The sequence below is a fragment of the Guillardia theta genome (assembly GCF_000315625.1).
Source record: "Guillardia theta CCMP2712 unplaced genomic scaffold GUITHscaffold_16, whole genome shotgun sequence".
NCBI classification, from domain to species: Eukaryota; class Cryptophyceae; order Pyrenomonadales; family Geminigeraceae; genus Guillardia; species Guillardia theta.
The window spans coordinates 751,434-774,063 of NW_005434658.1; the positions used below are offsets into that span (position 1 = coordinate 751,434).

The following is a 22,630-nucleotide window of genomic DNA, read 5'->3' on the forward strand; positions in this document are numbered from 1 at the left end:
TTCCTCCTCCTCTTCTCCTCCTCCCCTCCTCATTCTCCGTTCCTTCTTCCCCCTCTTCTCCTCTCTGTCCTTCCTCCTCATTCCCCTCTCCTTCTCTTCAATCCCCATCCCTACCCCTCTTCGCTCCCACCCTGCCCTACTCCCCACCCTCCTCTACTCTCATCCCCATGGTTCTCTCGTCAGCCTCCCTCTTCTTCCTGCATTTGTTTCCTCTCCTCTCCTTGAACTCTACTCTCTCAAACCTTCTGGGCTGTCAGGTAGAGATTCAGTTCCACAAGGAATCGTTTCTTGTGCTTGACAGGAATGTTGTTGGGAATAGTGTCCTCCTCCTCCTCCTCGTGATCTCCTTCTCCATCTTTCGCCTTCCGCTCGGCCATCTGCTCAAACGACGGATGAGGAGCATCAGGTTGAAAGCAGAGGCGAGCTTAGACCTCCAAGAGCTCATCCTCCATCTCCTCCTCCTCCTCCTCCCCGCTCTTCTCTGCTCATCACGTCAGACTCGGAGCCCCAGGTACCTCCGACTGCTCACCTTTCATGAACTGAGCGTACGCCTCTGAGAACTCCGTCCCGATGACCTGACGGCACGTGACCAGGAGCCAGGAGTCACGTGGGACGCTACCGTCGTTGGCATGGCCAGAACGACAACGCCCAGGATGGCGGCGACTCCTCCTATCAAGTAGCCCAGCGGAGTTTCAGGGGTCTGCTAGCAGTGAGCTTTGCTGGGACATCAAGTTCCACTCACAATGTCTCCATCTGTGCTCGTCCACGTCGCAAACATACCGAACTCGTCAGCCGACAACAGGAGATAGTGGAAGGAGGGACTGAGGTAGGCGAGGAGGGGGGGAAAGGACGGGGGGAGAGGAGGGGGGAGAGAAGAGTGAGGAGTAGGAAGAATGGGAGGGAGGAGGGAGGGAGGGAGGGATATGGGAGAAAGGCAAGTGCCAGAGTTGCAACTCACATCCGATGGTTGTCATAGTCACCTGTACGCACAGGCATCATCGAGTTGCTTCCTCTACAAGTTTCACTCACCATCGACCACCACAAGGCGTTGGGGATCGAGTTGAACTGAGAGACGTTAGGCGGACTGGCTGATGACTTCCTGCACGAACCTGCGACCTCGTGCCGTCTCTCTTGATGCACAGGTTGCCGACGTCTGTACAGACTCCATCCGGCAGGCAGGCGGATGGGTCGGGGAAGCTAGAACGAGGAGGAAGGAAAGAAGTTCATGGGAGGAGGATGGAAAAGGGACAGGAGGGAAGTTGAGAAGGATGGGAGAGAGAAAGGGGGAAGGGAGAGGAGCGCAGGAGGGAGGAGGGAAACAGAGTGAGAGAGGTAAGGCATGAGATGAGGAATCACCTTGCGTTGGGAGCGAAGGATCGGTTGTCCGTTGCTGCGGACCTGTTGCTGTAGCCGATGATGTGGACCGACGCAGATGTCAGCCACCCGACGGAGCCGTCGGCGAATGTGACGGCAGTGCAGTTGTTGTACGAATTTGACCCTCCTGACTGCAGTGACGTGTCAGCCAAGGCTGGACGAGAGGGCTCTGTCGGGGTACTCACGCATTTGTACTCGATCAGGCAGATCTCGCCGTTCTCCACGGAGAAGATGAGACTCGCAGTCACGATCTGAATGAGGAAGATGACGAAGGAGATCGAGACTAGAAACCTCCAGCTCCTTCTGAACGTCCTCATGATCACTGCCAGCCCCTTCTGGTGCTTTCCCAGCTTGAGGAGCCGGAAGATTCGAGCAACTCGAACCACTCGGATGATGGCCAGACCTTTCCCACCTGAAGTGGCCGCTGCAAGCTCGATGTAGAAGGGAGCGATAGCAAGGAAATCAATGACATTCATGGGCACCATGGCAAACCTGAGCCTCGACCGCAAGTACTGAGACAAGCTCTCGTTCATGAAGCAGGAGTGTGGTGTAGGATGCAACAGAAGTCGAGCCCCATAGTCGAGAGTGAAGACGCTGATGCAGAACTCTTCGATCGAGGAGAACACGTGCGCTGAGTATGTGAAGCCGGGGGTTCCTGTCAAGCAGGCTTGAGGAGCAGGATGAGTGTGAGAGAGTATGGTACCTGGCTCTGCTTCTGTGTAGAAGTTGGGTAGGGTAGAGACACAAAAGCTGACCGTCGACAGCAAGATCACAAAGGTTGCAAGAGTTGACCAGAGTCTCGCAATCAAGCTGGAGCCTGGGTTTTCAAACACTTGCCAGACAAGTAGTCTGTACTTGCGAAAGTATGAGACATGAGAGCTTCGGATGTTGAAGCATATCTGCTTGAAGGTTGCGTAGTCTGTCTTGTCGTCTTGTACGTAGTTCTCGATCACAATGTGATAATGGAACTGATCGAACACTTCATGGATGGCGCTGATCAACTCCTGCTTGTCAAGGAGACGGTCTCTGCGCACATCATGCTTGATGAAGATGGACGACAGATATTCTTCGCTGGAGCAGTCAAACTTCATTCTTGCTGCTGATGTCCAGCACAAACTGCCCCGAGGTCCCCTCCTCTTCCTTCCCCCCCCCCTTCCCTCCCTCCTCCTTGTGCCCTTTGCGTGCCCTCTCCTCTCCTCCCACTTCTTCCCCTCTCCCTTGTTCGCTTCCTGTCCCGGCGCAGCTCCGCTTCACTTCACCTCCCCCTTTTCTCCCCTCCCCTGCATTGTGTGGGGGCTGGTGATGAAAATAAAAAAACGTCAAGTCCAACGGCCATCAGCAAGGAATGCACCAGGCGCGATGAAGGAAGGACTGCTACACGCGCTTGTCAAGGAGGACGAGGACTTGGAGGCGAAGGAGCTCAAGAGGGTCCTCGTCATCGAGACGGCCGAGATCGCTTCCAGGTGATAGTTCCCCGTCTGACACCTGAGGGCTATCAACTGAATCCTTGACTCCGACTCTTTATGCGCACTAGGTTATGGGCGAGCATGGAGAAGGATGCGGAGGGAGTCCTCAGCCAGACTTCGATGCGTCTGGTCCTGGGGAAGAACTCCGGCCTTGCTGGGATAGCAGGCCTTCAAGATTCTTTGGCAGACTGGAACGAAGAAACTCCGATCACCTTTGAGATCCTCACGTCTCAGTACAAGAAGGTCCTCTGCAACACAGAGGATGTGATAGGTTGGGTTCCTCTGCACTGGGCAGCGTCCAAAGGAAGGGTAGCAGCGATCAAGGTGCTGCTCGAGCACGGTACGGGCGACCTTCATCTACCGCGCTTCTAAGCTGCCCATTTCCAGGAGGAGACGCCAACCACAAGACCTCGGATGGTGTGACCGCAGCCCACGAGGCGGCAAGGACAGGTCTCGATGTGCCTCTGGTCTACGTGAGGTGTTGTCCTGGTTGTGATGGTGGCGGGCAGGCCGAGTCGACTGCCTTGAGATGCTGCATGAGTTCGGAGCGAACCTCGACATTGAGTCGGACAACGGCAATCGACCCTCCCACTACGCTGCCAAGTACGGGCACGAGGCGGTCCTGCGCTTCCTCTACAAGAAAGTCGACTTCCATGTGAGGAGCGGGGCGGGAAGCTGCCTTGACCTGAGAGATTGTTAGGCTCCGAACAACATGGGATGGACGCCCTATCATTTCGCAGCCAGACACGGGAAAGCTGCTATAATCCGCCTTCTTGACATTTTAGTTCGTGTTTCTAGTCGTGACTTGACGGCCTTGAGATTCTGATCAGGATGGGTTCACTACTGCGCCAGACAAGTTGGGCAAGACAGCGATGGACCTCGCCGTGGCCAACCACCACCAGGTCGGTTGTGTTCCTCTTTCAGCATACCTCTCACTACTGCGATAGGAAGTGGTGGATGCTCTTTCAGAGAAGAAACCTGAAGAAAATGAGGAGCAAGACTGAGGGCTCTTGCCTTCGCGACATGAGAAGGTTTGGCATTCATTCACTCGATTCTGTTCGCAAGCTCACAAGCTTGTCAGGGTTCGACGTATCCAGACTTTTTCACGTCTACCAATCCGATGCAAGAGGAGGAATCGTGCCTGCAGACCAGCACTTTCAGAACTCTGTCTTGCTCCCCTCGACTCACTTGTCGCCTGCCCCTCTGCTGGTGCGCAAGTGTTTGAAACTTGCAATCACTGAATGATCAGAGAGCCTGGCTTTCCTTTCTGTCGAGGAAGTTTTCCGTTAACCGATGGCAGTGAAACGACTATCTCACTTACTTTGGTTCTCTTCGTTGGCCAGCGGCAGGTCAAGAGCTGCTTTCCACGTGTTGTCCAGAACAGCACCCTGTCTGTCTGCCTCCTCCATCTTGTCGAGGAGGACGAGGGTCGACCTCCGCTGGGTCTCGCCGCTGTCAGCTGCTCTCATGCGCCGTTCGGGCAAGTTGTACTGCAGCTTCATGAAGTAGAGATCGCTCCTTTTGAGCCCGAGGTCAGTCGTCAGGAGGTAGTTCACCACATCCGCATGGTTTCGGTCTGCGGCGCATCTGATCGCCCTCTTGCCATCGATGGTCTTTGCGTTCAAGGGAGATCCGCTCGCCACCAGCAGCCTCACCATCTTCAAGTTTCCATTCCATGCGGCGAAGTGAAGGGCCGTCCTCCCGTACTGTCATGCGGAAGTTACAACCAGATCACAAGAATCAAGGTCATCAGAAGAGGAAACACCGCAAGAACATGTAGCACGATAGTGACAGAGGCTTACCCCATCGCACACAGACAAATCTGCATTCTCATGCAGCAAGTACGTCACGTGAGCCAGGTCGTCAGTTCTGGCCGCTTGCAGGATACCACCTTCCGTACACTGCTGTTCCATAACGTGACCTGATCGTTTTCTTGAGCGGATCCATCGCCATTCAGGTCTTTCTTCAGCCCACGCACTCTGCGGAGCATCCGGATTGACTCTTGCGAGGTTGAATGCAACTGTAGGATTCTTCAGGTTAGATAGTGGATCCATCTGCACCAAACTCTACCATGTCTGCAATCTTGGCATGATCGCGCATCGCAACCTACATCATCCGCACCGCACAATGAGTAGCAGAGTCCAGGACTTTCATCAGCCCGCTCCTTCAGAATAGGTAAGACTTCTCGAAGACAGCACGGCACTGGTTCGCGCCATCACAGCAAGCCATACATGGCGATATTCCATACAGCTCTCTTGTATTCCCATTCGGCCAGTGAGCCTCTGTTGTTAGCATCAGGAGTGTACGAAGAACAGCACGACATCATCAGGGCAACCAGCCATCACCTGTTTGCTCGCCACTGATCGCCTGCTCCTTCCTGCCTTTGACCACTCCATTTTTGTACACGCCAAGTCCTCCGCTAGTTGAGTAAAACTTGGGGGCGGGGGGTGGGCGGGCCCTATCGGATGATCGGATCGGACGCCGTCGGAGTCGGGCCACGCCGCGCCGGGTTTGAGGCTAGATGATACTACTCAGTGACAGCTGAGCAAACCCGGAAGTATGACTGCGGTCCCGGACACTGTTCTTTTGTTGGTAGTAAATTTCCACGCTTGTTACTACGGTTCCGGCTGAGCGTTTTCGAACTAATATTTCGGGGTGGATTCGAAATTTTCAAGTTCTCCAAGCGCACATTGCCAAATCACCAACAGGCATGAACTTAAGCACAATTAACCCCAAAGGCCCCGTGCCACGTGCTGCGTCTAGACAAGTCGACGAGTCATCAACTGCCGCAGGCCTAGTTATAAACGGCGTCCACAAAGATACCGTCAGGCAACCTCTTGCTGCAGTGCCGGTACCGTAGTACAGCCGGTGGGTTGCACTTGTCTCAGTAGTACCGTAGAATCGGGCAGGGCAGGGGGGTGAGGGTAGTAGGGGCTACAGTCAAAATGAGATTCCTTTATGCCGACTTCCCACCCCACCCCCATCAGATACTTGTAAGATTTGCTGCCACCCCGGAAACTTCCTCATTATTCTAGTCGATGCACCCCGTACTCGCACTACCCTGTTACTCACCGGGCTACGGTAGTACCTTAAATCCGGCAACGGGAGATCCCTTTAAATGTACGATCATCACTTAAGAGTCACGGTACCTCGAGGTTGTACAAGTACGAAATCACATAGTTTCGAACCCTCAGGGGTTCAACTTGATGCGAAATGTATCATTTTCGAAGACGCTGGGTTTCAAGCTCAGGGGACATTGTAAAACGACTGGCGACCGCATAACGAAAGGAAGATTTTTGGGTTGAGATCTCCTGAGAGAACGACGGGAAGGGAAAGGAACAGGACCAGAGCGGAGAACACAATCGAAGAGCAGAAGAAGTCCTGTCAAGTTTTCCTCCACCATCGTTCGCAAACATCTTTCTTCACAGAATGGTTGAAACAAGGCACAAGGAGAAATCTCCTCCCGAAGCGATCAAGAAAGAGTGCGAGCTCCAGTCTCCCCTCAACAGGCTGAAGAATGTTCGTGAAAATGTTGCTGATTCATCCCGCTGCCGTCTGACATCTTGAGCAGGACAGCGCCGTTCGTTTCTCAATGCCCTACAACGAAGCTCTTCAACCAAGTTTCGAAGCACGGGTCATCACAGAAGCTAGCCACCCCTTCAGGATAGTCCACGTCAACCCATCCTGGATGTCACTGTGCGGATTCACCGAGGAGGAGGCGGTCGGAAAGACTCTCTCCATTATTCAGGGGCCTGCGACGGACTTCGATGCCATTCAGGAGCTGGAGAAAAACGTCAATAGCTGCCGGTATGCGGCAACGATCCTGCTCAACTACAAGAAAGGAGGAGAGCCCTTCGTAAACTTCCTGCAAGTGAGCTTCTCCTCCATTTCCTCTACCACATCACCACCTCCTCAACCACTACCACCACCACCACCTAAACCCCTGCCCTCTTACACACTGACGTTCTGCTTTGCAGACGATCCCACTGGTCAACGAGGACGGGGCTATCACGCACTTCCTGGGGATCTTAGAGGATCTGAGGCTGATCGACTTGAAGAAAGGCAGCAGGAGCCTTGCAGGGAAGCGAGCAAGACAAGAAAACATGTCCATGAGCATTGAGCGACTCGTCATCTCCGATGTATGCACGAGCATTTACTGTGAGAACCTGCCCTCACATGTCATGCAGGAACGGTCCCATAGGAAGCAGGAGGAGGAGGAGGAGGAGGAGGAGGAGGAGGAGGAGGAGAAGCGATTCCAGAGGAGACGGTTCTCCGACAGTTCCCTCATGAATGCGAGTGAGAGAGAATCTCTCGAGGGAAAGATGGCGGCCGATGACAGTGAGACCCAAGACTCTTTCGACTCCTTCGACTTGGACGAGAAGCCGGAGGGCACAGACTTCTGCTGGCTCAGCATGATCTAGCAGCATGATCTTGCATTCCTCGTCCTCCTTCTTCCATGTAAATGAACGCACACCAACACCAACACCATTGTTCTTGTACTCGATTTCACTTCTGCGCTACCATTGCACTCTCATCGCATTGAGCTGGGAGTGTCGGGCCTGCTCGACATGGGGGTCGACGTGCGAGAATCTCCTTTCCTGTAGTGAATTTCCGCTGGATCAAACCCTCCGTCTCCTGTCATATCATCCCCATCAATTCCTCACCATCCCCCGGAAGACTCCTCCCCCTCCCTCCTTCTTCTCCTCGCCCTCCTTCCCATCACTCGCCCTCCTCGCTCCCCTCCTCGCTCTCCTCCTCGCTCTCCTCCTCGTTCTCCTCCTCGCTTGCAGTTTGCTCGTTCCATTTCTCTCTTTGCTCACACAAATCTCTCCTCTCACCTGGAATCCCCCGCCCGTAGACCGCCCACTCAGGCGTCTTGGTCATGTAGTCCTACCGAATGATGTAAGACAGGAGGATTGAAACATTGAGAAGAAGAGGAGGAAGAATAGAGGCAGGCAGGCAAGAACGAAGCAAGGAAGCTGTGTGCCGTGGACAAGGAGGAGAAGGAAGAGAAGGAGGATGAGGGGCAAGAGGAGGAGAACGAGAAGTACCAAGGAGGTGAATGGCTGGCCACTACGAACCAACTCAAAAAACTTGGGATAGTCAATCCATGTGTACCAATCTGAACCCCTGCAGACGATTTTCAGCAAGCAGCACCCCTTGCAACATTCGTGTTCTTATGATCGCTTCAACTCAGTGTGCGTATCGACCCTCCATGACAATCTCCTTCTCATTCCTTGCCTCACCTCTTGAACTTCTTGTTTGCCAACAGGATGGCGCAGGAGTGAGCATGCTCAGAAGCAATCTCTACAGCATCAAGAGTGAGGCCCGTCAAATCTCTTCCCTCCCTTCCTCACCATATTCGTCGTCGACCATCTTACAAATTTGCGAAGCAAAACTTACGACTTCAGCATGCCAAGGTACGTTGCTCATGCCAAGCTAAGCAAAACTGTCACAGAGGACTAGCAGGGCGGATAACAGAAGACGTAGGAGCAGGAGGAAGGAGGCAGGAGGCAGGCAAACATCAGACCTGGGGCTTCTTGCCTCCAGTGAAGGTTACACCCTTGATCTCAACAAAGTCTAGCGCAAGTCTCAGAGACGACACAAGGAGAAGCTGAGAACAGCAACCTGGCCTCCCCCTACGGATCAAGTTGGCGTATCCCTCAACCTGCCTCGCTCTGTGACATGCGCAAACTTGACAGGTCTCAATCACCTCCGACATGTTGAACGACTTCACGAGCGTCAGTCGGAAGACTGTGCGCTGGCCCTTCCGGTCGAGGATGTCAATGCACCTGATGGAACCCTTTAGCAGCTTCAAGGAAGAGGAGGAGACCAGAAGAGGGGCGGGAGAGGAGAGGGGAAGAGGAGGAGAGAAGGAAGGGGAGGAGAGTTTGATGAAACGATCCAGGTGGACGTTGGAGAGCAAGAGAGAGAGAAGGAGAAAGCCTCACTCTAGGAATCTCTCCCAGAAGTCGCTGAAGAGAGGGCGATCGACGGCTTTCAGCTCCTCGGCATTGGAGGCGTCGATAGAGACGTAGAGCTGAGTGCAGGGAACAAGGTTTTCCATCTGGGAAGGAAACTGAGCGTTGGAGACGAGGAACGTGCTGATGCTCTGCTCGTGGAGAAGGTTGATGAACCTGAAGACATTCAGATCAGCTCAACAGACCGGAATGAGCAGGAGGAGCGGGGGGAAGAGCGGCAGGCCGGAGCGGAGGAAAGCACGAAGGATTGAGGTCTCGGGAGCAGAGGAGGAGTCAAGAGATGGGACGGAAGAAAGAGGACACTGTCACACTTGTTGATATGTGGGTAGATGATCGGCTCCCCGACGAGAGATAGAGCGCAATGCCTGCAAGACTGGGGTCAGGAGGTGATGGGGAGAGAAAAGGAAAAGACCTGACTGTGTCCGCCTCCTCCAACCTCTCGGGAATGACGCCCGGCAGTCCTCGCATCTCCTTGATCATGGCCCTGTGCTTCGACACGAACCCGTCGACGAGGAACTGCTAAGCCGTCATGGCAGTCGCAACACAGCAGAAGAGACCTGAGGGTCGTCCGTCTCCCACCTCCAGCTCGTCCCCACGGGATTCTTGTGGTGCCGCCAGCAGAACACGCACTTGTTGGCGCACGCCAAGGAAGGTGTCGCCTCCATGCACTGGTAGCTGGCGATCCCGTAGAAAGTGTGCTTGTAACACCCTCCTCTTCCTCGCAGCATCGACTTGGTCCACCTGCACAGCTTGACCCCGCTGTGGCTGCCTACGAGCTTGTAGCCTTGCTTCGTCAAGCTCGCCTCTAGCGACGGGTTCAGCATTTTCTTCGGCTTCCCGCGGAGCGTCACCACCCCCTCCTTCTCCTCCTTCCCTCTCGACGCAATCTTCCCCAGGTCCTCCAGGTCCTCCAGGTCGGCCTTCGAGCCGCACGTCCCTCCCTCCTCACCCTGCAGCATGTCGTCGAGGTCGTCTTCCTCCTGCGCACTCGATGTCGACTCCTCGTCGCTGTCCTCCTGGATGAACTGAACGGAATTCCCCATGAGCCTTGCTCCCTGGGACACCCACAGCGAGTCCTTCCACGACCCGAAGATGGAGGGCGAGTAGTCGTCCTCCTCCCCTCGAGCACATACCCTCTTGCCCCCCAGCGCCACAAGACGATCGTCCAAGTCCCGCGCGGCCTTGCAGAAGTTGGCGGCGTACTCACTGTTTCCAAGTCCGAAGACTGTGAACTTGACGTTGTTGAAGTCTAGCTCGAGCTTGCAGCTGTCCTGCTGCAGCCAAGAGAAGAAGCTGCTGCAGGAGGGTGGGGGGGTGCCGTCGGTCCAGGTTGACGTGATGAACACAAACACGGGGGAGCTGTCGAGGGCATGCCGAGCTTTCTCTAAGAAGTCTGGGGAAGCAAGGCTGATGATGCCTACCTTGAACCCCTTCTCGCTCGCGTCCTCGTACAGGTCCTTGGCAAAGTTCTCTGCATTCCCTGTCTGAGAGCCATAGCAGATAATCATCGTCCCTTCCGCAGATCGTTCGTTCCCGTGCTTGCTCTTCTCCTCCTGCGCATTCTTTTTTGGCACTCTTTGCGGCAGGAGGCCGGCTTTCTTCATCCTGATGTACTCCTTCTTGGGTAGCCCGAGATTGCGGCTACGAGCTGCGTTCTCCCCACTGCTCTGCTCCTGGCACGCGCACGCATGGCTCTCCTCACCATTGCTGCTTTGACAGCATCCTCTCTCTTCCACACGTTCCGGTGCTTGACCTCTGTCCTCCTTGGGCTCAACCTCCTGCTGCTTCTCCTCTTCGCCCAGGAACGGCGCCATTGCCTCGGGGGTGAGCATGTCGCCGATCGCATTTAGAACGTCCTCCCTCGACGAGGAGTCTGCCTGCTTGAGAGAGCGTTCCTGCGCTGCCTTCTCCTCCTCCTCTCTCCTCCTCCTCCTCCTCTCCATCATCAGAACCATGGCTGCTGCCCCAGTGGCTAGGAGTAGGAGCTTCACTTGACTCTGCATGGCGGTGAGGTGGGAGAACGAGACTGCAAGAGGTAAGTCAGAAAGTAACTATTACCCCTCAAATGGAAGTATAAAGTACCGGTATTGAATACACACATGGAACTATTGAAAGCAAGATGTATTTCCCCTAAATGTACTTTGTAAATTTGAAATTTATCAATTAAATATTTATCTAGTTTGCTTTTTCCATGGTTCGATTTCGGGCGCAAAGAATCGTTCTGCCGGTATGAGGGGCACGTGCTAAAACTCAATTACCTCCCCGATGTTTTGAAATACCCCTTGACGACCACCCATTCTGAGAACTACCCCACCCATCTGTTGTTAAATTTCTCTCAGATCACCCTCTAAATACCTCTAAATACTACCGGTGATCACAGTTCTTTGTTCACATACCTACCCACCTTTGGCTGTACCCCACCCAGCCGAAATAGAGTAGAGCCTCCCCGATTGACAACGGACAATGAAAGAGAGGGTAGGAAGGGCATGGCTGAAAGGGATGGTGATGGAAACAAGAGCAGAGATGTCAAGGAGAGCAGAAATATGAGAGAGAAAGGTGAAGAGAAGTGACCGGTAAGGTGGGAGTTGATTGAGACACAGTGAAACAAGTACGAATAGTTACAGAGGATTGTTGTTTCAGTCAACAAGCGGGTTCAAGGATGATTGAGAGGAGCAAGCAAGATATTGACAGTGGCTAGTAGAATGAGAGAGGAAGGAGAGTGGGTATGACTAGGTGATTGAGAATAAGATGTTTCCAAAGAATCGAGGGAAAGAATGTTTTACTGAAGGTGAATATACCTGTGATTAGAACCCACTGAGAGAATGGTGTAGAAAGATGCTGCTCATTTCTTCTGTTCGCTTTACCCATTCGATGGCCCACTGAGTCCATATTTTTGAACTTGCAGCGTCGAGCTGAATGTGTACCATCTTGGCGGCATAGTCAGAGGGATGGACCCGTACAGCTCTCGAGGCTCGACACCTCAGAAGATTCTTCTCGACGCTCTGACCATGTGCTTAACTTCTCCTTCCTCTTCCTCTCCCTGTTCCTCCTCCATCCTCTACCTTGTCCCCATTTCTCGTCTCCTCCTGACCCTCTGTACCTCTTCCATATAGCTCACAGATCTCTCACGCTCAGGTCTGGCCTGGCGACATTTTCTCCTTCAGCCAATGCATGGATGATTCCTGCACAGAAATTCGATGTGAGAGTACACCCGTCTTTCTCCTCCTCCGCCACCCGCTCGCCCTCCTCCTTCCTCCCCCAGATTCTCCTCCTCCCTCACCGTCCTCGCCTGAGGTGTGCGAGCAGCCGCTGGCAGCGCAGCGTCCTCCGGTGGACCCGCAAGTGCCGCCCATGCCTTCAGCGAGTCGTCGACTCTTCTACAACAGACAGGGAGAAGGGTGAGTGTGAGATGTAAGAGGAGAGAGGAGAAATGACTCGTGATGATTTCTAGAAGACTTCAAGATCCGGATGACCTCATAAGCAAGATCCGAAGTGCCGTGGATGAGGTGTAGATTTGAATCTCTTCCTATTTTCCCCCTCCATCGCCATCATCTCCATCATCATCTCCATCATCATCTCCATCATCGTCCATGTTCGCATCGTAATCATCATCGTTATCCTTTTATTTCATGCTTCATTCTTGCATGTGATTGCATGTGGTTTTCTTGAGCTGACGATTTCAACAGCTACAAAGCAGTCAGCTCATGATCTTCGGTAGTTGATGAACTCCCTTTTGTTAGTTTTGATGACACATGTGAATGTAGAGGAACAGACAGCAAACTTGCAGAACAAGAAAAAAATTGCAAATTCAGGAGAGGATAGTCGCGACCAACAAGCAAGAAGTCAAAACAACTCGAGACATCAGACACACACTGTCGATGAGCTATTTGCAGACGATTTTCATCGAGATGAAATCAAGCCTGTACAGCCAAATGGTGCATCCTTTTCCCGTCGGCACGTAGAGCAGCCGGCAGACATTCGAGATCGCAACAACTTTGCTTCGTTCGCTCACCGACAAGATCTGTATCGCGAGGCTGCAAGCTCAGCATCCTCTGTACACGGAGATTCTCACATGCCCTATGACGATCGTTATCGCCAGACCTCGGTCGCTGCTTGCATGCAAGAATGTGATATGCTGCTGGTGAGTGACGCTCTAGACTTGCCCTCACTCTCTGACTTGCTCCCACCCCCCCTACTCACCTCCCTCTGTTTTGCTGTCTCAACCCTCCTCCTGCTCTCGCGCCTCCTCCTCCTCCTCCGCTCGCTCGCTCGCTCTTTCTCCCCCTCCACGCTCCCCCTCCTTTCTCCTCTTCTCCGCATTCTAACTAGGTTGTTCGTAGGAGAATCTCCGCGTTCTCAAGTACGAGAAGCTCAGGTGGAGGGAGCGGGAGGATCTCCGAGTGTCTGATGTGCGAGCAGCATCGAGAAGCTTCTGATGGATGCAGTGGGAAGAGTGCGAGCGAGTCTCCTGACGGCGGATCAAAGGTGAGGAGAGTCAGGTGGGGGCCAGGTGGGAGTGCTTTTGCGCCTCCTGTCTCCCGCTGCGGTGGATGTGTCTCCTCCTCTGGTGTCCTTGTCTTGACCTCTGCTCTCAGGAGCGTGCTCGAGCAGCAACTCCATCAGATTCCCCAGGATCGTCCAGCTGAAGTAGCGAGCGCGGCGTTGGAGTTCCTCACGAGGTGCCTGTCGCAAGAATCTATCGACAAGCATCACTACATGTGGGCAGCTCGACCCTCCTGCTCTCCTCTCGCTGACTCCTCTCCTTTCAGGTCGCAGGTCTACCAGCAGAGCAAGGTGGTGGACGAGCACGAGAGGAGGATCGAGACGCTGCAGAGCCAGCTCAACTCACTGCAGGCGCCTCCTGTGCTGGCGACTGCAAGTTGGCTGACCATGCGCGCAGGCCAAGAATTCCTCCCTCGACAAGAGGCTCCACGAGCTGACCACTCAGAACACGTCCTACCGCGTAGCTCTCCAGCTCCTGCGGTCGAGGAGGAGCTAACGATGGTGACGGGGCAGGTGGAGCAAGAAAGATTCGCGGGGGAGCGGAAGACTCTGGAGGAAGAGATCAAAAAGCTGCAGAACCTCCTCGAGGACCAGCACTCACGTGAGGGAGGAGCTGACGAGTCAAGGAGCTGACAAGCAACAGATGTCAGCGTCCTCAAAGATGAGCTCTCCAAGCAGTACGCCAACAACATCCGCATGAAGGCCAACATGACAAAAGACAGCTCTACGCGATCAGGTCCTCCTATCCTCCTCTTCACCACGCTGCACCCCGTCCCACTGCTCTCCAACTCTCCCGCGTCCTCTCCGCCCCAATCTCCCCCTTCATTTCCCCCACCCTCCTCCCCTTTTCCCGCTCGTGCGCATTAACTAGCTCCTCGCTTGCTCCCTCCTCCTTGCCTCTTCTCCTGGTCTCTTCTCATCCTCATAGCAGAGCTGCACATCAGTGATGGCCTGCCGCGGGGCGACAAGCTCCCGTCACACTTTCAACCGGCAGAGGACACGCACTCGCCCTCGCCTGACGCTTCTCCTCCCTCCTCGAGCGACAGCCTCACCGACGTTGACAAGCACAGGATGGGACGAGGTGCCATCGCTCCTCGTCCTGCTCGCAAGAACGTTGACCACCGTGAGGTCTGCCAGAGCTGCTGAGAAGGTGGTGGGATTGAGTTCTGCAGCAGGTTAGCTCCAAGTCCACTGGTAGCTGGGGGAGAAAGAGCGACAAGACGAGAATGCGAGGAGAGAGTCTGACCGAGTTCAAGAATGGTGAGGAAGCTGGAGGGAGGGAGGAGGGAGGGAGGGTTGTATGAGGCTGATCGATCTCTGCAGAACGGGAGGAGAAAGTCGATGCTCGATCGCTGCTCAAGCGCTTCATCGCTGACTCAGCCAAGTGACCGTGACAACTTCAACGGCGGCAAGTCAGCCTGCATGTCTCGGGGGCTACTGACTCAACATCACATGTCTAAAGTAAAATCATGATCACGATGATGTTGTTGGTGTGCGGGCTGAGGCTCTCTATGAGTGATCCGGCTCCGGGGCTGGGCCCGCCGCCACCACCGCCGCCCCGGGTGGCCGGGCGATCTGGAGCGGGCCGGGCATGACTTCAGTGATGAGAGTCATCCGAGTCCGGGGGGCTCATACCGTCACTTGTAACTGCTGTAACTGCTTCAACGAGCGTTGAAAACAACTCCAGAAATGGAGGCGAGGGAAACGAAACCAGGAGAGGGAAGAAGCTGAGAGGGCGAGAAAGAAGAAGAGACGAGATAGTGTGAGGTTGATCAAACAAGAAGCCAACCTTGACGCACAGAGTTGCCAACTGAGAAGAGCATGCCCAAGAAAGCTGCAGCAAAGACTTCGGGGAAGGGAGGGAAAGGGAAAGGCAAGGACGGGGACGTACAGGATGTCTCTTTTCAGATGCGCAAAGTCCGTGTGGAAGTAGCTAAGTTCTGTTCCGAGCTGAGAATCCCACCAGAGCTGGACATCGAGAAGCTCTTCAACACGAAGATTTATGATGCTCTGGTGGAGAACAGCGGGAAAATGATTTTCCAGGGAGACCGGCCGGGGAGGGCAGGAGTGCAGGCTCTGAGCTGCATATTGAGGGAGACATGCCCCGTTTACATCTCGATCCGATCCTTGTTCTTTTGGAGGACGGAAGTTGGAGATGAAGGGGTAGCCTCTATATGTGAGAACTGCCTGTAAGTAGGAAGACGTAGCTGTTGGTTCTTTGGCATTGACCTTTCCTTGGACAGGGACAAGGGGAAGAACGAGTCGCACAATTGGCCAGGGTTCGTGCACCTGGAGTTGTTCGACGTGAAGATGTCTGCGTTGGGATGCCAATCGCTGTCGCGCTCATTACGGGAGAACATTCCTCTGCGTAACTTAGTCATCGACCACAACGCGATCGGGTGGGAACTTGTCTGCGGGGCGAGTGAGATACAGGAATGGCGTGACGATGTTCCGCAGCGATGAAGGAGCGACGCATCTCGCTGAAGGTCTCAGGGGGAACTCCGAGCTCTCCTTCTTGTCCATGGCATACTGCCACATCGGGCCTGCGGGGGGCGTTGTGGTGGGGGAGGAAATCGTCCGTTGCACCAAGATCAAGCAGCTCAAGCTGAGGGTGAGGGATCGAGGAGGACGAGAGAGGAGGGTGAATGATTGCTCCTTGCCTCCCAGGGAAACAGAATCATGGCGAGAGGGCTAACAGCTATCTCCCTGAACCTCGGAAAGAGTGAGAGCTTGGTGCAGTTAGACCTCTCGGACAACAGGCAAGTGGAGGTCAAGGAGGGGGAAGTTGCTGAGGTCACTGCAGCATCCTGTCTGATATCCATGCTGTGAACGCCTTCTGCGAGGCCCTGAGAACCAACGTCTCTCTCGAGACCGTCGACTTTGAGGTATGTTCAACTTTGACACGAGGTGTTTGGTTGACATTTGGGCAGCACAACGTGGTTGGTGCTGAGGCTACTGCTCTCATAGCAGAGACGCTTCAAATGTGCCCCAACATCAAAAGCTTTAAGGCTTGCGGGCAGGTCAAGAGGCTCGGGCAGGAGGAGAAGGGATGAATGGCCTTGCAGGGGGTGATGAACGAGTTGTTCAAGACGACCTTGAAAGATAGCAAGGTATTTCCTGATTGGCACGTCTGTGCTCTGAGATGTGAGATCAGGGCGGGAAGAAGGGCAAGAAGAAGAAGAAGTGATTCATAGCAAGGTGTCTTGTGTAATTTACTTTGAACACAACATGTAAAGTTCTCTGTCAACGCTTTCTTGCTGCTACCGAGAGGTCTTGGCTTTACTAGGTTGACGAGGTTTGATCCGACCGAGTTTGTCCTTATCGTTTCCTCTCAACCTGACTCAACTTCATCGCTCGCGGAGGTTCCTGTCCCTGCTCAGAGGTCACGAGGGCTGCGTTGGACCGATACGATGAGAAAGATTGAAAGATGATGTCAAAGGAGCCCAGGAAAGTCCATCCAAGGAATCAGTGTGTAACTACAAGGCTGTAGGAAAGCTCCTAGCCGCAGCTGAGCAGCTTATCACCCCTTTATTCACGGCCACGCTCTCATTATCTCTGCTCTGTGACCTCAGCCCGTCACCTATTCGTCGTGATCGTTTCCCAACAGCTCGCAGAAAAGAACGAGCGAGGGTTTAAACCCTCTGACCCCCAACATGCAAGAAAATCTTTTCCAACGGACGAGATCGTGGTTAAAAGCTTGATGCATACGATGGTTGATGATGCGAACTACCTCGTAGAAACCAGGAAGAGGTTGGGGAACCACGGTCTGCTGGAAGAGCTGAAGTTTACGCTGCACAAGGGGAAGAGGCCAAAGTTGCGACCACGAAATTGCAAATCTCAAATTGTTGATTGCAGAGTCGGGCATCGATCTTCAACCTGCCATTTCGGCTGGCGACGAAAGGTAAGAACTCGCGTCTCAGTACGATGGATGCAGGGAAAACCGAACTCTATGACCGGGATATGCACTGTTAATTCAGAGGAACTTGGTGCAAGTATAGTCAACATATCGAGGATTGTTGCGTTGACACACTAGTTCCACGCGTCCATTACCACGTGGGTGGTACTCGAGATGACTCATGGTCGAACCTTAACGCCGGGCGTTTGAAAGCAAATGTGTCGAATGAACGTCGGCAAGGAACAAGTCTTGTGTGGTAGCATTCTTGGTAGTCGGAGCTAGCATGACACATTGGGAAGATAAGTCGAGCATCACAAAGATAGAATCTCGTACCTTTGTGACGTGATGGGAAGTCCACTAAGTTACTGTCTGCGGGAACATCATCACCTTCACTATGAGATCAGTGTAGATCCCATTTTTGAACTTTACCACTTCAAGCAGCAGCACAACTTTACTCAAAGTTAAGTTAAAAATCAGTACGAGGACACTCTAGGAACGCCTTGCTCGGCCCGGCGCCGACCGTTCGGAAGTTCACGGCCCGGCCACTTCTGTACCCCCACCAACGAGGCAGCCTCACCACCCACCCCCTTGCTAGTCAAGAGATCCGACCCTTGGGGGCCGTGGTAGATTCAGTCGGGAGCTCCTTCAACCCCCACCCTTGTTTACGATGTGATCCTGACCCACTACCCCCGGTTTGAGAATGACGGATTTGACCACCTACCGATTGCTCTGTTCACCACCCGGCCTCTTCCCTGAGAAGCGACGGAGGTACCCTCTCATACCTCCAATTGCCTCCCATGTTCTTTGACCACCCCTATTTCCCTAAATAGTGACTGTGTCCTTGTTTGGTCCCCTTTGACTGCCCGTTGAGTACCCCACCTCCTCCCACGGATCTGGTCCATGGACGCTTCCACCCCTCACCCCTAGATTACCCACTGGAAACCCCGTATTTAGATGAATTGTGACCCCCATCGTCTGGTACCCCAGGGGTACAACCTGCCGCCAGGTAAAATGGTCCTCTTGATGACCCTACCTGGAACCCAGTAGTCTGACTACACCCCTGAGAAGACTACTACCCCACCCTGGGGTTCTCCACTCTTGTCTGCAGACCAGCTCCAATACCTCGCGAGTTCTCTCAATACGCAGATGTCCCATCTTGACTGCTGTTCAACCCAACAGGTCTGTGGACCCACCCTACCCTGTATAAACCAACCCAGGTTACATTGCCCGGCAAAACCACCCCACCACTACGGTTGTTCCAGTCAATTCTTCCCTCCTTCCCTGATTGTAACCTACCCCACCACCCCTGTTCCATGGATATCTGGGGTCCTCGAAGAAGGTGCAGCAGGGGGTATCACAATGGGACACCACCCCGCCTTCATAGCTGTCTTAAAATTACTTTTTGAAAGTTCAGCAAATGGCTAGGGTCAAGAGTATCCACTCTTTCATTAGTGCCTCTGATATTAAATCTCTCATGCATGAATGACACAATTGAATAGAACATTTCCTCTCATCACCCTCATACGCTCCAACCCTCGAAAAACTATTTTTTGGGGACTTAATTCCCTTAGGATACCCCACCCCCCTACCCGCACCCCCACCCCCTCTCCCACCCAGTCGGAAATTACACACAATGCGGAAGGTTGTACCAACACCCTACCCTATGATCCCCCTCAGGTGGGGTCCCTCCATTACCCCCACCAACAATTTTCCTTGCTGCGAGGAGGGGAACTACCGAGTGTGCAAACCCCCACCCCCTCAATTGTACCCTACCTACCCACCTCGGAACTAAAACCTCTCCGAACCCCACCCGGTTTCCACTTCCGTCCACGAACCGAAACCCCTACTACCCCTCCTGTCTCTTGCCCCTCTAAGAGTTCATTGCCTGACCACCACATTGTATCTCTCCTGCTTCTTCAAGTCCTCCTGCGCTCTTCGCTCCTGTCCACGGCTATCTCGTATAGTTGACATCTCCTGCTCTCTTGCTCTCCCTCCCTTGGTTCTCTCTCTCCTCTCGCTGTACTGCGGATCTGCGTCTGTTACCGCCACTTACGGTTCGACAATACTGGCAATTACTAGCATCGCTCTCATCTACTTGAACCGTCGGTGCCCTCATCAGCTTCGATCAGATTATTCCAAATTTCTCTTGTCTCAGGAAGATTAACAGAGATGGCGGGAACCTCGCTTGCTCTGGCAGGGAAACGACCAAGATGCTTCATTCGCGTGGACGAGCGACAAACAGAGTGTAGCGACCAAGGCGACCGTCAGCAGCCTAGAGATCATCCATCCCATCCTCTCGGTGGCTTACTGTGGTCAGACTTCTTAAGCTTGCAAGAGATCAACCTCAACCTGGCTCTTGCATTTGCTCTTCCTGGAACAGCAAGTTTAATATCTCAATTGCCCATGGATGCGCTGCAGCGATTGGCCGAAACTATCAGGGAGGAGTGGCTGGCTGACAGGAGGAACGAGGGGCTGCTGACACCTCCGACAAGCCCTAGAATACAACAGGAACAACGAGTCCCTCCAAACTGCAAGGTTGAGAGGAGGCTGATGAAGCTGAAGCATCGGTCGGCTATTTGCTTCGACCATGCAAGACCGATCGCAGACGTGCTTTCATTTCCCTTTGATGCCTCAAACATTCTGAGCTTTCAGAGAGATCGAGATTTTATCCCGAAAGGATTCTTGGAAGACCATGGTGATGAGACGGCATACTAATCTTTGTTGAGATGTACTTGTACCTTAAATGAATAAATTTGGATAGATTTGAGGGCGATGTTGGTTCAAACGTGGATGGCGATGGAAAGCATGGCAAAGTACCACATAGGAAGAACCTGAGAAGGAGAAAGAATTGTCATGCAAGCATGTGATCTTTTGTCACAAAAATCACTCTACTCCACTCTTCTCTGCCACTCCTTTTCATCTCATCTCATCTCATCTCATCTCATCTCATCTCATCTCATCTCATCTCATCTCATATCTCATCAAGTCATCATGCTAACATTCACGATATTCAAGAATGCAGACGCGGACAAATGAGAAAGCGAGACGATCTTGGACAAGTGAAATGAAGAAGAAAAAGGGTAGGAGCTAGGGGAAGCGGTGGGGAGGGGGGGGGGGGCACGTGTAGGTGAAGTAGCTTACAAGGTTGTCGATCTGCTCAGTGAAGGCTTCTAACAAGTTTGCAGCGATGGATGACATGGTAATCATGCCGAATCTGAAAGATCATGTGAGAACGTATTCACCTTTCGTCTACCTCCTCCTTGACACCATCACTACCACCACGTTTTCACTTTCCATTCCTTCCATTGATCCCCTTCCTTCATTCATCACCTCAGCATTGACCCGTTCGCTTCCGTGAGCTTCCATAGCAACAAGCATGCTAAAGTTGTCGCAAGAATCCCAGCTGCTGTCCCCTCTACCGTCTTCCCACCCTGCAGCGCGGTGAGCAAGCCGCCTCTCCTCTCTCCTCCTCTCTTGCCGCTGCTCCTCGGGTCCACCGCATCCTCCCATGCAGCTTCCCGTACACAGACGCTGCTGTGTCCCCGACCCCTGACGTGGGTCAGCACGGGAGCGCAGGACCCTCCTTGCGCCTACCAACGATGAGAGCTCCTGCAAGTGGCTCCAGGATGGAGAAGCGGCCTCGAGGTCCTGCAACTCCATTGAGTACAAGGAAAACGAGGGACAAAATGAAGACAGTAAGGGAGGGAGGGAGAGGAAGGAGAGAGAGAGGGAGAGGGAGAGGAAGAGGGAGGGGAGGCAGAGGGAGGGAGGGAGGGAGAGGCAGCGCATGGAGAAAGAGTACAAGGATGAGGCATGTGACCTTGGTATGGCGTCAGCCAGGACGGGAGTGCGCAGCCGACGAGGAGGTAGATGTGCGTGAAGATGAAGACACCGCTGTCCCTTTCGTCCACATGCACTAATAGAGGATGAGAGGGTGGAGGAAGAGAGGAAGGGTGGTCACCGGCAACCACTCTTTCAAGTGAAGCAGAGAACGGTCGTATCCTGAGCCAAGGCACACGAGGGGGAGGGAACGTGGCCGCTGACGTCACCTCGAAGCTCGGATGAGCTCCAGGCTCACAAGGAGAGCCGTGGCAGCGGCGTAAGCCAGGCGAAGCATCTCTGAGAGAGACATGAGGAGAGGAGAGGAGAGGAGAGGAGAGGAGAGGAGAGGAGAGGAGTGGAGTGGAGTGGAGTGGAGTGGAGTGGAGTGGAGTGGAGTGGAGAGAGGGAATGAGTGGAGGGAGGAGAGGAGGAAAAAGAGGAAGAATACTGACCTGGCTGAAAGAGCTGACCGGGACAGAAGAGAAGGAGGGCTACCACGTGGTATCCTTTGCGAATGACAGTGCGAGGAAGCGATGAATGACGAGGCGGATAAAACTTGAGGCAGACACCTGCTTGCTATCAGCTGCTCCTCCTTCCTCAAACGTCGTGTCATGCTCTAGGCAGATCCTGCACTCAGCCTCTACATCTCCTCTCCATCTCCATGATCTCCCCTCCCCCCCGCTCTGACTCTACACGCACCCATGACGATGACCCAGTAGGCCAGGAGCGCTAGCCTTTCGTAGCTTGATGATACATGATCGAAGACCCAGAGTCCAAGATTCTTGACAAAAAGTCACAAGAGGAGGAAGAGGAGGAGGAGCAGGAGGAGCAGGAGCAGGAGCAGGAGCAGGAGAGTGGGCCGAGGAGGAAGAGGAAGGGGAGGAGGAGACAAGAGCAAGACCTGACGGAGTAGGGTAGAGGCTGAAGGGACCAAGACAAGAAGAATCAAAGAGCCAAAGAGGCTGAAGAAGAGGAGGCTGCGTCCTGCCGAAGATGTAGTCTCAAGATGCTGAGAACTTCGTTCTGTCGAGAGAAAAGCAGTGTGAGGACAGTGTGAGATCAGTTTGAGGTTTCAAGGGGTTGTTAGGCAATGTCAGGCTTGTCACAACTCACTGGGAGTGGTGGAGTCCCGGCACATGACGAAGGGAGACATCACAACAGCCGTCAAGAACGTCCCGACGATGAGGCACAGGACCACGAGGTCTACATCTGACATCTGAACGAGCCGTGAGATGCTGGCAGGCAACTCCGGCAGCTAGGCTTACCTCTCTTGTGATGGGAGAGCGAATGGAGTAGAGGCGATCAAGCGATGTTGAAACCTACTCATTTACATCACCATCATCATTGTCACGATTTCCATCTCCATCGTTGTCGTGGTTTCATCAGTATCATCATGATTGCCATCCCCAAAATCTCCATCGTCATCGTCATCGTCATCAACTTCACCATCATATCCGTAATATCGTACAACAATAACAATCTCATTGATTGTTTTATGGGGTTCGGCAAGTGATCAACTGACCATGTCCACCATTAAGCTCGTCAACACGTTGGCAAGGATGCAAGCTTCTCCTAGCTGGCAAGGAGAA

The 22,630-nt window shown here is 53.5% G+C and overlaps 9 protein-coding genes across 9 annotated transcripts; 5 read left to right on the forward strand and 4 right to left on the reverse strand.

The window, feature by feature from the left end:
- Positions 1 to 236: 236 nt before the first annotated feature.
- GUITHDRAFT_135686 (hypothetical protein) lies at positions 237 to 2,465 on the reverse strand (the record flags this gene model as incomplete). The annotated part of the gene is made up of 10 exons (XM_005836933.1): positions 237 to 377; positions 432 to 481; positions 530 to 575; positions 620 to 700; positions 781 to 821; positions 959 to 980; positions 1,030 to 1,065; positions 1,110 to 1,197; positions 1,357 to 1,505; positions 1,560 to 2,465. The coding sequence occupies 10 exons, from the start codon at positions 2,463 to 2,465 to the stop codon at positions 237 to 239; spliced, it is 1,560 nt and encodes a 519-aa protein (XP_005836990.1).
- A 761-nt stretch (positions 2,466 to 3,226) lies between these two features.
- On the forward strand, positions 3,227 to 3,540 carry GUITHDRAFT_67344 (hypothetical protein; the record flags this gene model as incomplete). The annotated part of the gene is made up of 2 exons (XM_005836934.1): positions 3,227 to 3,290; positions 3,350 to 3,540. Coding segments are annotated over 2 exons (255 nt in total), but the record flags the coding sequence as incomplete, so codon positions are not given.
- Positions 3,541 to 4,351: 811 nt separating this feature from the next.
- GUITHDRAFT_41742 (hypothetical protein) lies at positions 4,352 to 4,546 on the reverse strand (the record flags this gene model as incomplete). Its single annotated transcript, XM_005836935.1, has 1 exon — positions 4,352 to 4,546. A coding segment is annotated over one exon (195 nt), but the record flags the coding sequence as incomplete, so codon positions are not given.
- Positions 4,547 to 6,468: 1,922 nt separating this feature from the next.
- On the forward strand, positions 6,469 to 6,880 carry GUITHDRAFT_47870 (hypothetical protein; the record flags this gene model as incomplete). Its single annotated transcript, XM_005836936.1, has 2 exons — positions 6,469 to 6,711; positions 6,818 to 6,880. Coding segments are annotated over 2 exons (306 nt in total), but the record flags the coding sequence as incomplete, so codon positions are not given.
- Positions 6,881 to 7,371: 491 nt separating this feature from the next.
- GUITHDRAFT_85567 (hypothetical protein) lies at positions 7,372 to 10,329 on the reverse strand (the record flags this gene model as incomplete). The annotated part of the gene is made up of 12 exons (XM_005836937.1): positions 7,372 to 7,475; positions 7,679 to 7,730; positions 7,892 to 7,970; positions 8,087 to 8,147; positions 8,198 to 8,279; positions 8,371 to 8,420; positions 8,469 to 8,508; positions 8,554 to 8,632; positions 8,792 to 8,977; positions 9,133 to 9,186; positions 9,234 to 9,337; positions 9,379 to 10,329. 12 exons carry the CDS (start codon positions 10,327 to 10,329, stop codon positions 7,372 to 7,374), a joined length of 1,842 nt encoding a protein of 613 aa, XP_005836994.1.
- A 2,564-nt stretch (positions 10,330 to 12,893) lies between these two features.
- On the forward strand, positions 12,894 to 14,712 carry GUITHDRAFT_104413 (hypothetical protein; the record flags this gene model as incomplete). Its single annotated transcript, XM_005836938.1, has 11 exons — positions 12,894 to 12,962; positions 13,162 to 13,196; positions 13,241 to 13,306; positions 13,417 to 13,539; positions 13,591 to 13,684; positions 13,722 to 13,784; positions 13,838 to 13,925; positions 13,968 to 14,060; positions 14,256 to 14,452; positions 14,500 to 14,584; positions 14,648 to 14,712. The coding sequence occupies 11 exons, from the start codon at positions 12,894 to 12,896 to the stop codon at positions 14,710 to 14,712; spliced, it is 978 nt and encodes a 325-aa protein (XP_005836995.1).
- A 278-nt stretch (positions 14,713 to 14,990) lies between these two features.
- On the forward strand, positions 14,991 to 16,515 carry GUITHDRAFT_162008 (hypothetical protein). Its single transcript, XM_005836939.1, has 8 exons — positions 14,991 to 15,513; positions 15,568 to 15,723; positions 15,782 to 15,935; positions 15,992 to 16,083; positions 16,128 to 16,209; positions 16,255 to 16,344; positions 16,390 to 16,434; positions 16,479 to 16,515. Exons 1-8 carry the CDS (start codon positions 15,146 to 15,148, stop codon positions 16,509 to 16,511), a joined length of 1,020 nt encoding a protein of 339 aa, XP_005836996.1. The 5' UTR covers positions 14,991 to 15,145; the 3' UTR covers positions 16,512 to 16,515.
- Positions 16,516 to 19,388: 2,873 nt separating this feature from the next.
- GUITHDRAFT_104415 (hypothetical protein) lies at positions 19,389 to 19,934 on the forward strand (the record flags this gene model as incomplete). The annotated part of the gene is made up of 1 exon (XM_005836940.1): positions 19,389 to 19,934. The coding sequence occupies one exon, from the start codon at positions 19,389 to 19,391 to the stop codon at positions 19,932 to 19,934; it is 546 nt and encodes a 181-aa protein (XP_005836997.1).
- A 65-nt stretch (positions 19,935 to 19,999) lies between these two features.
- GUITHDRAFT_104416 (hypothetical protein) lies at positions 20,000 to 22,257 on the reverse strand (the record flags this gene model as incomplete). Its single annotated transcript, XM_005836941.1, has 9 exons — positions 20,000 to 20,050; positions 20,361 to 20,433; positions 20,717 to 20,768; positions 20,814 to 20,867; positions 21,040 to 21,135; positions 21,181 to 21,221; positions 21,269 to 21,338; positions 21,741 to 21,822; positions 22,198 to 22,257. The coding sequence occupies 9 exons, from the start codon at positions 22,255 to 22,257 to the stop codon at positions 20,000 to 20,002; spliced, it is 579 nt and encodes a 192-aa protein (XP_005836998.1).
- Positions 22,258 to 22,630: the final 373 nt, after the last annotated feature.

Excerpts from the sequence above, each read along its gene's own strand:
- GUITHDRAFT_162008 (XM_005836939.1), top strand. The coding sequence starts at position 15,146 with ATGCCCAAGAAAGCTGCAGCAAAGACTTCGGGGAAGGGAGGGAAAGGG. Across the intron at positions 16,084-16,127 it reads TTAGACCTCTCGGACAACAG|CATCCTGTCTGATATCCATG; the intron begins GCAAGTGGAGGT and ends AGGTCACTGCAG. Across the intron at positions 16,435-16,478 it reads CGACCTTGAAAGATAGCAAG|GGCGGGAAGAAGGGCAAGAA; the intron begins GTATTTCCTGAT and ends ATGTGAGATCAG.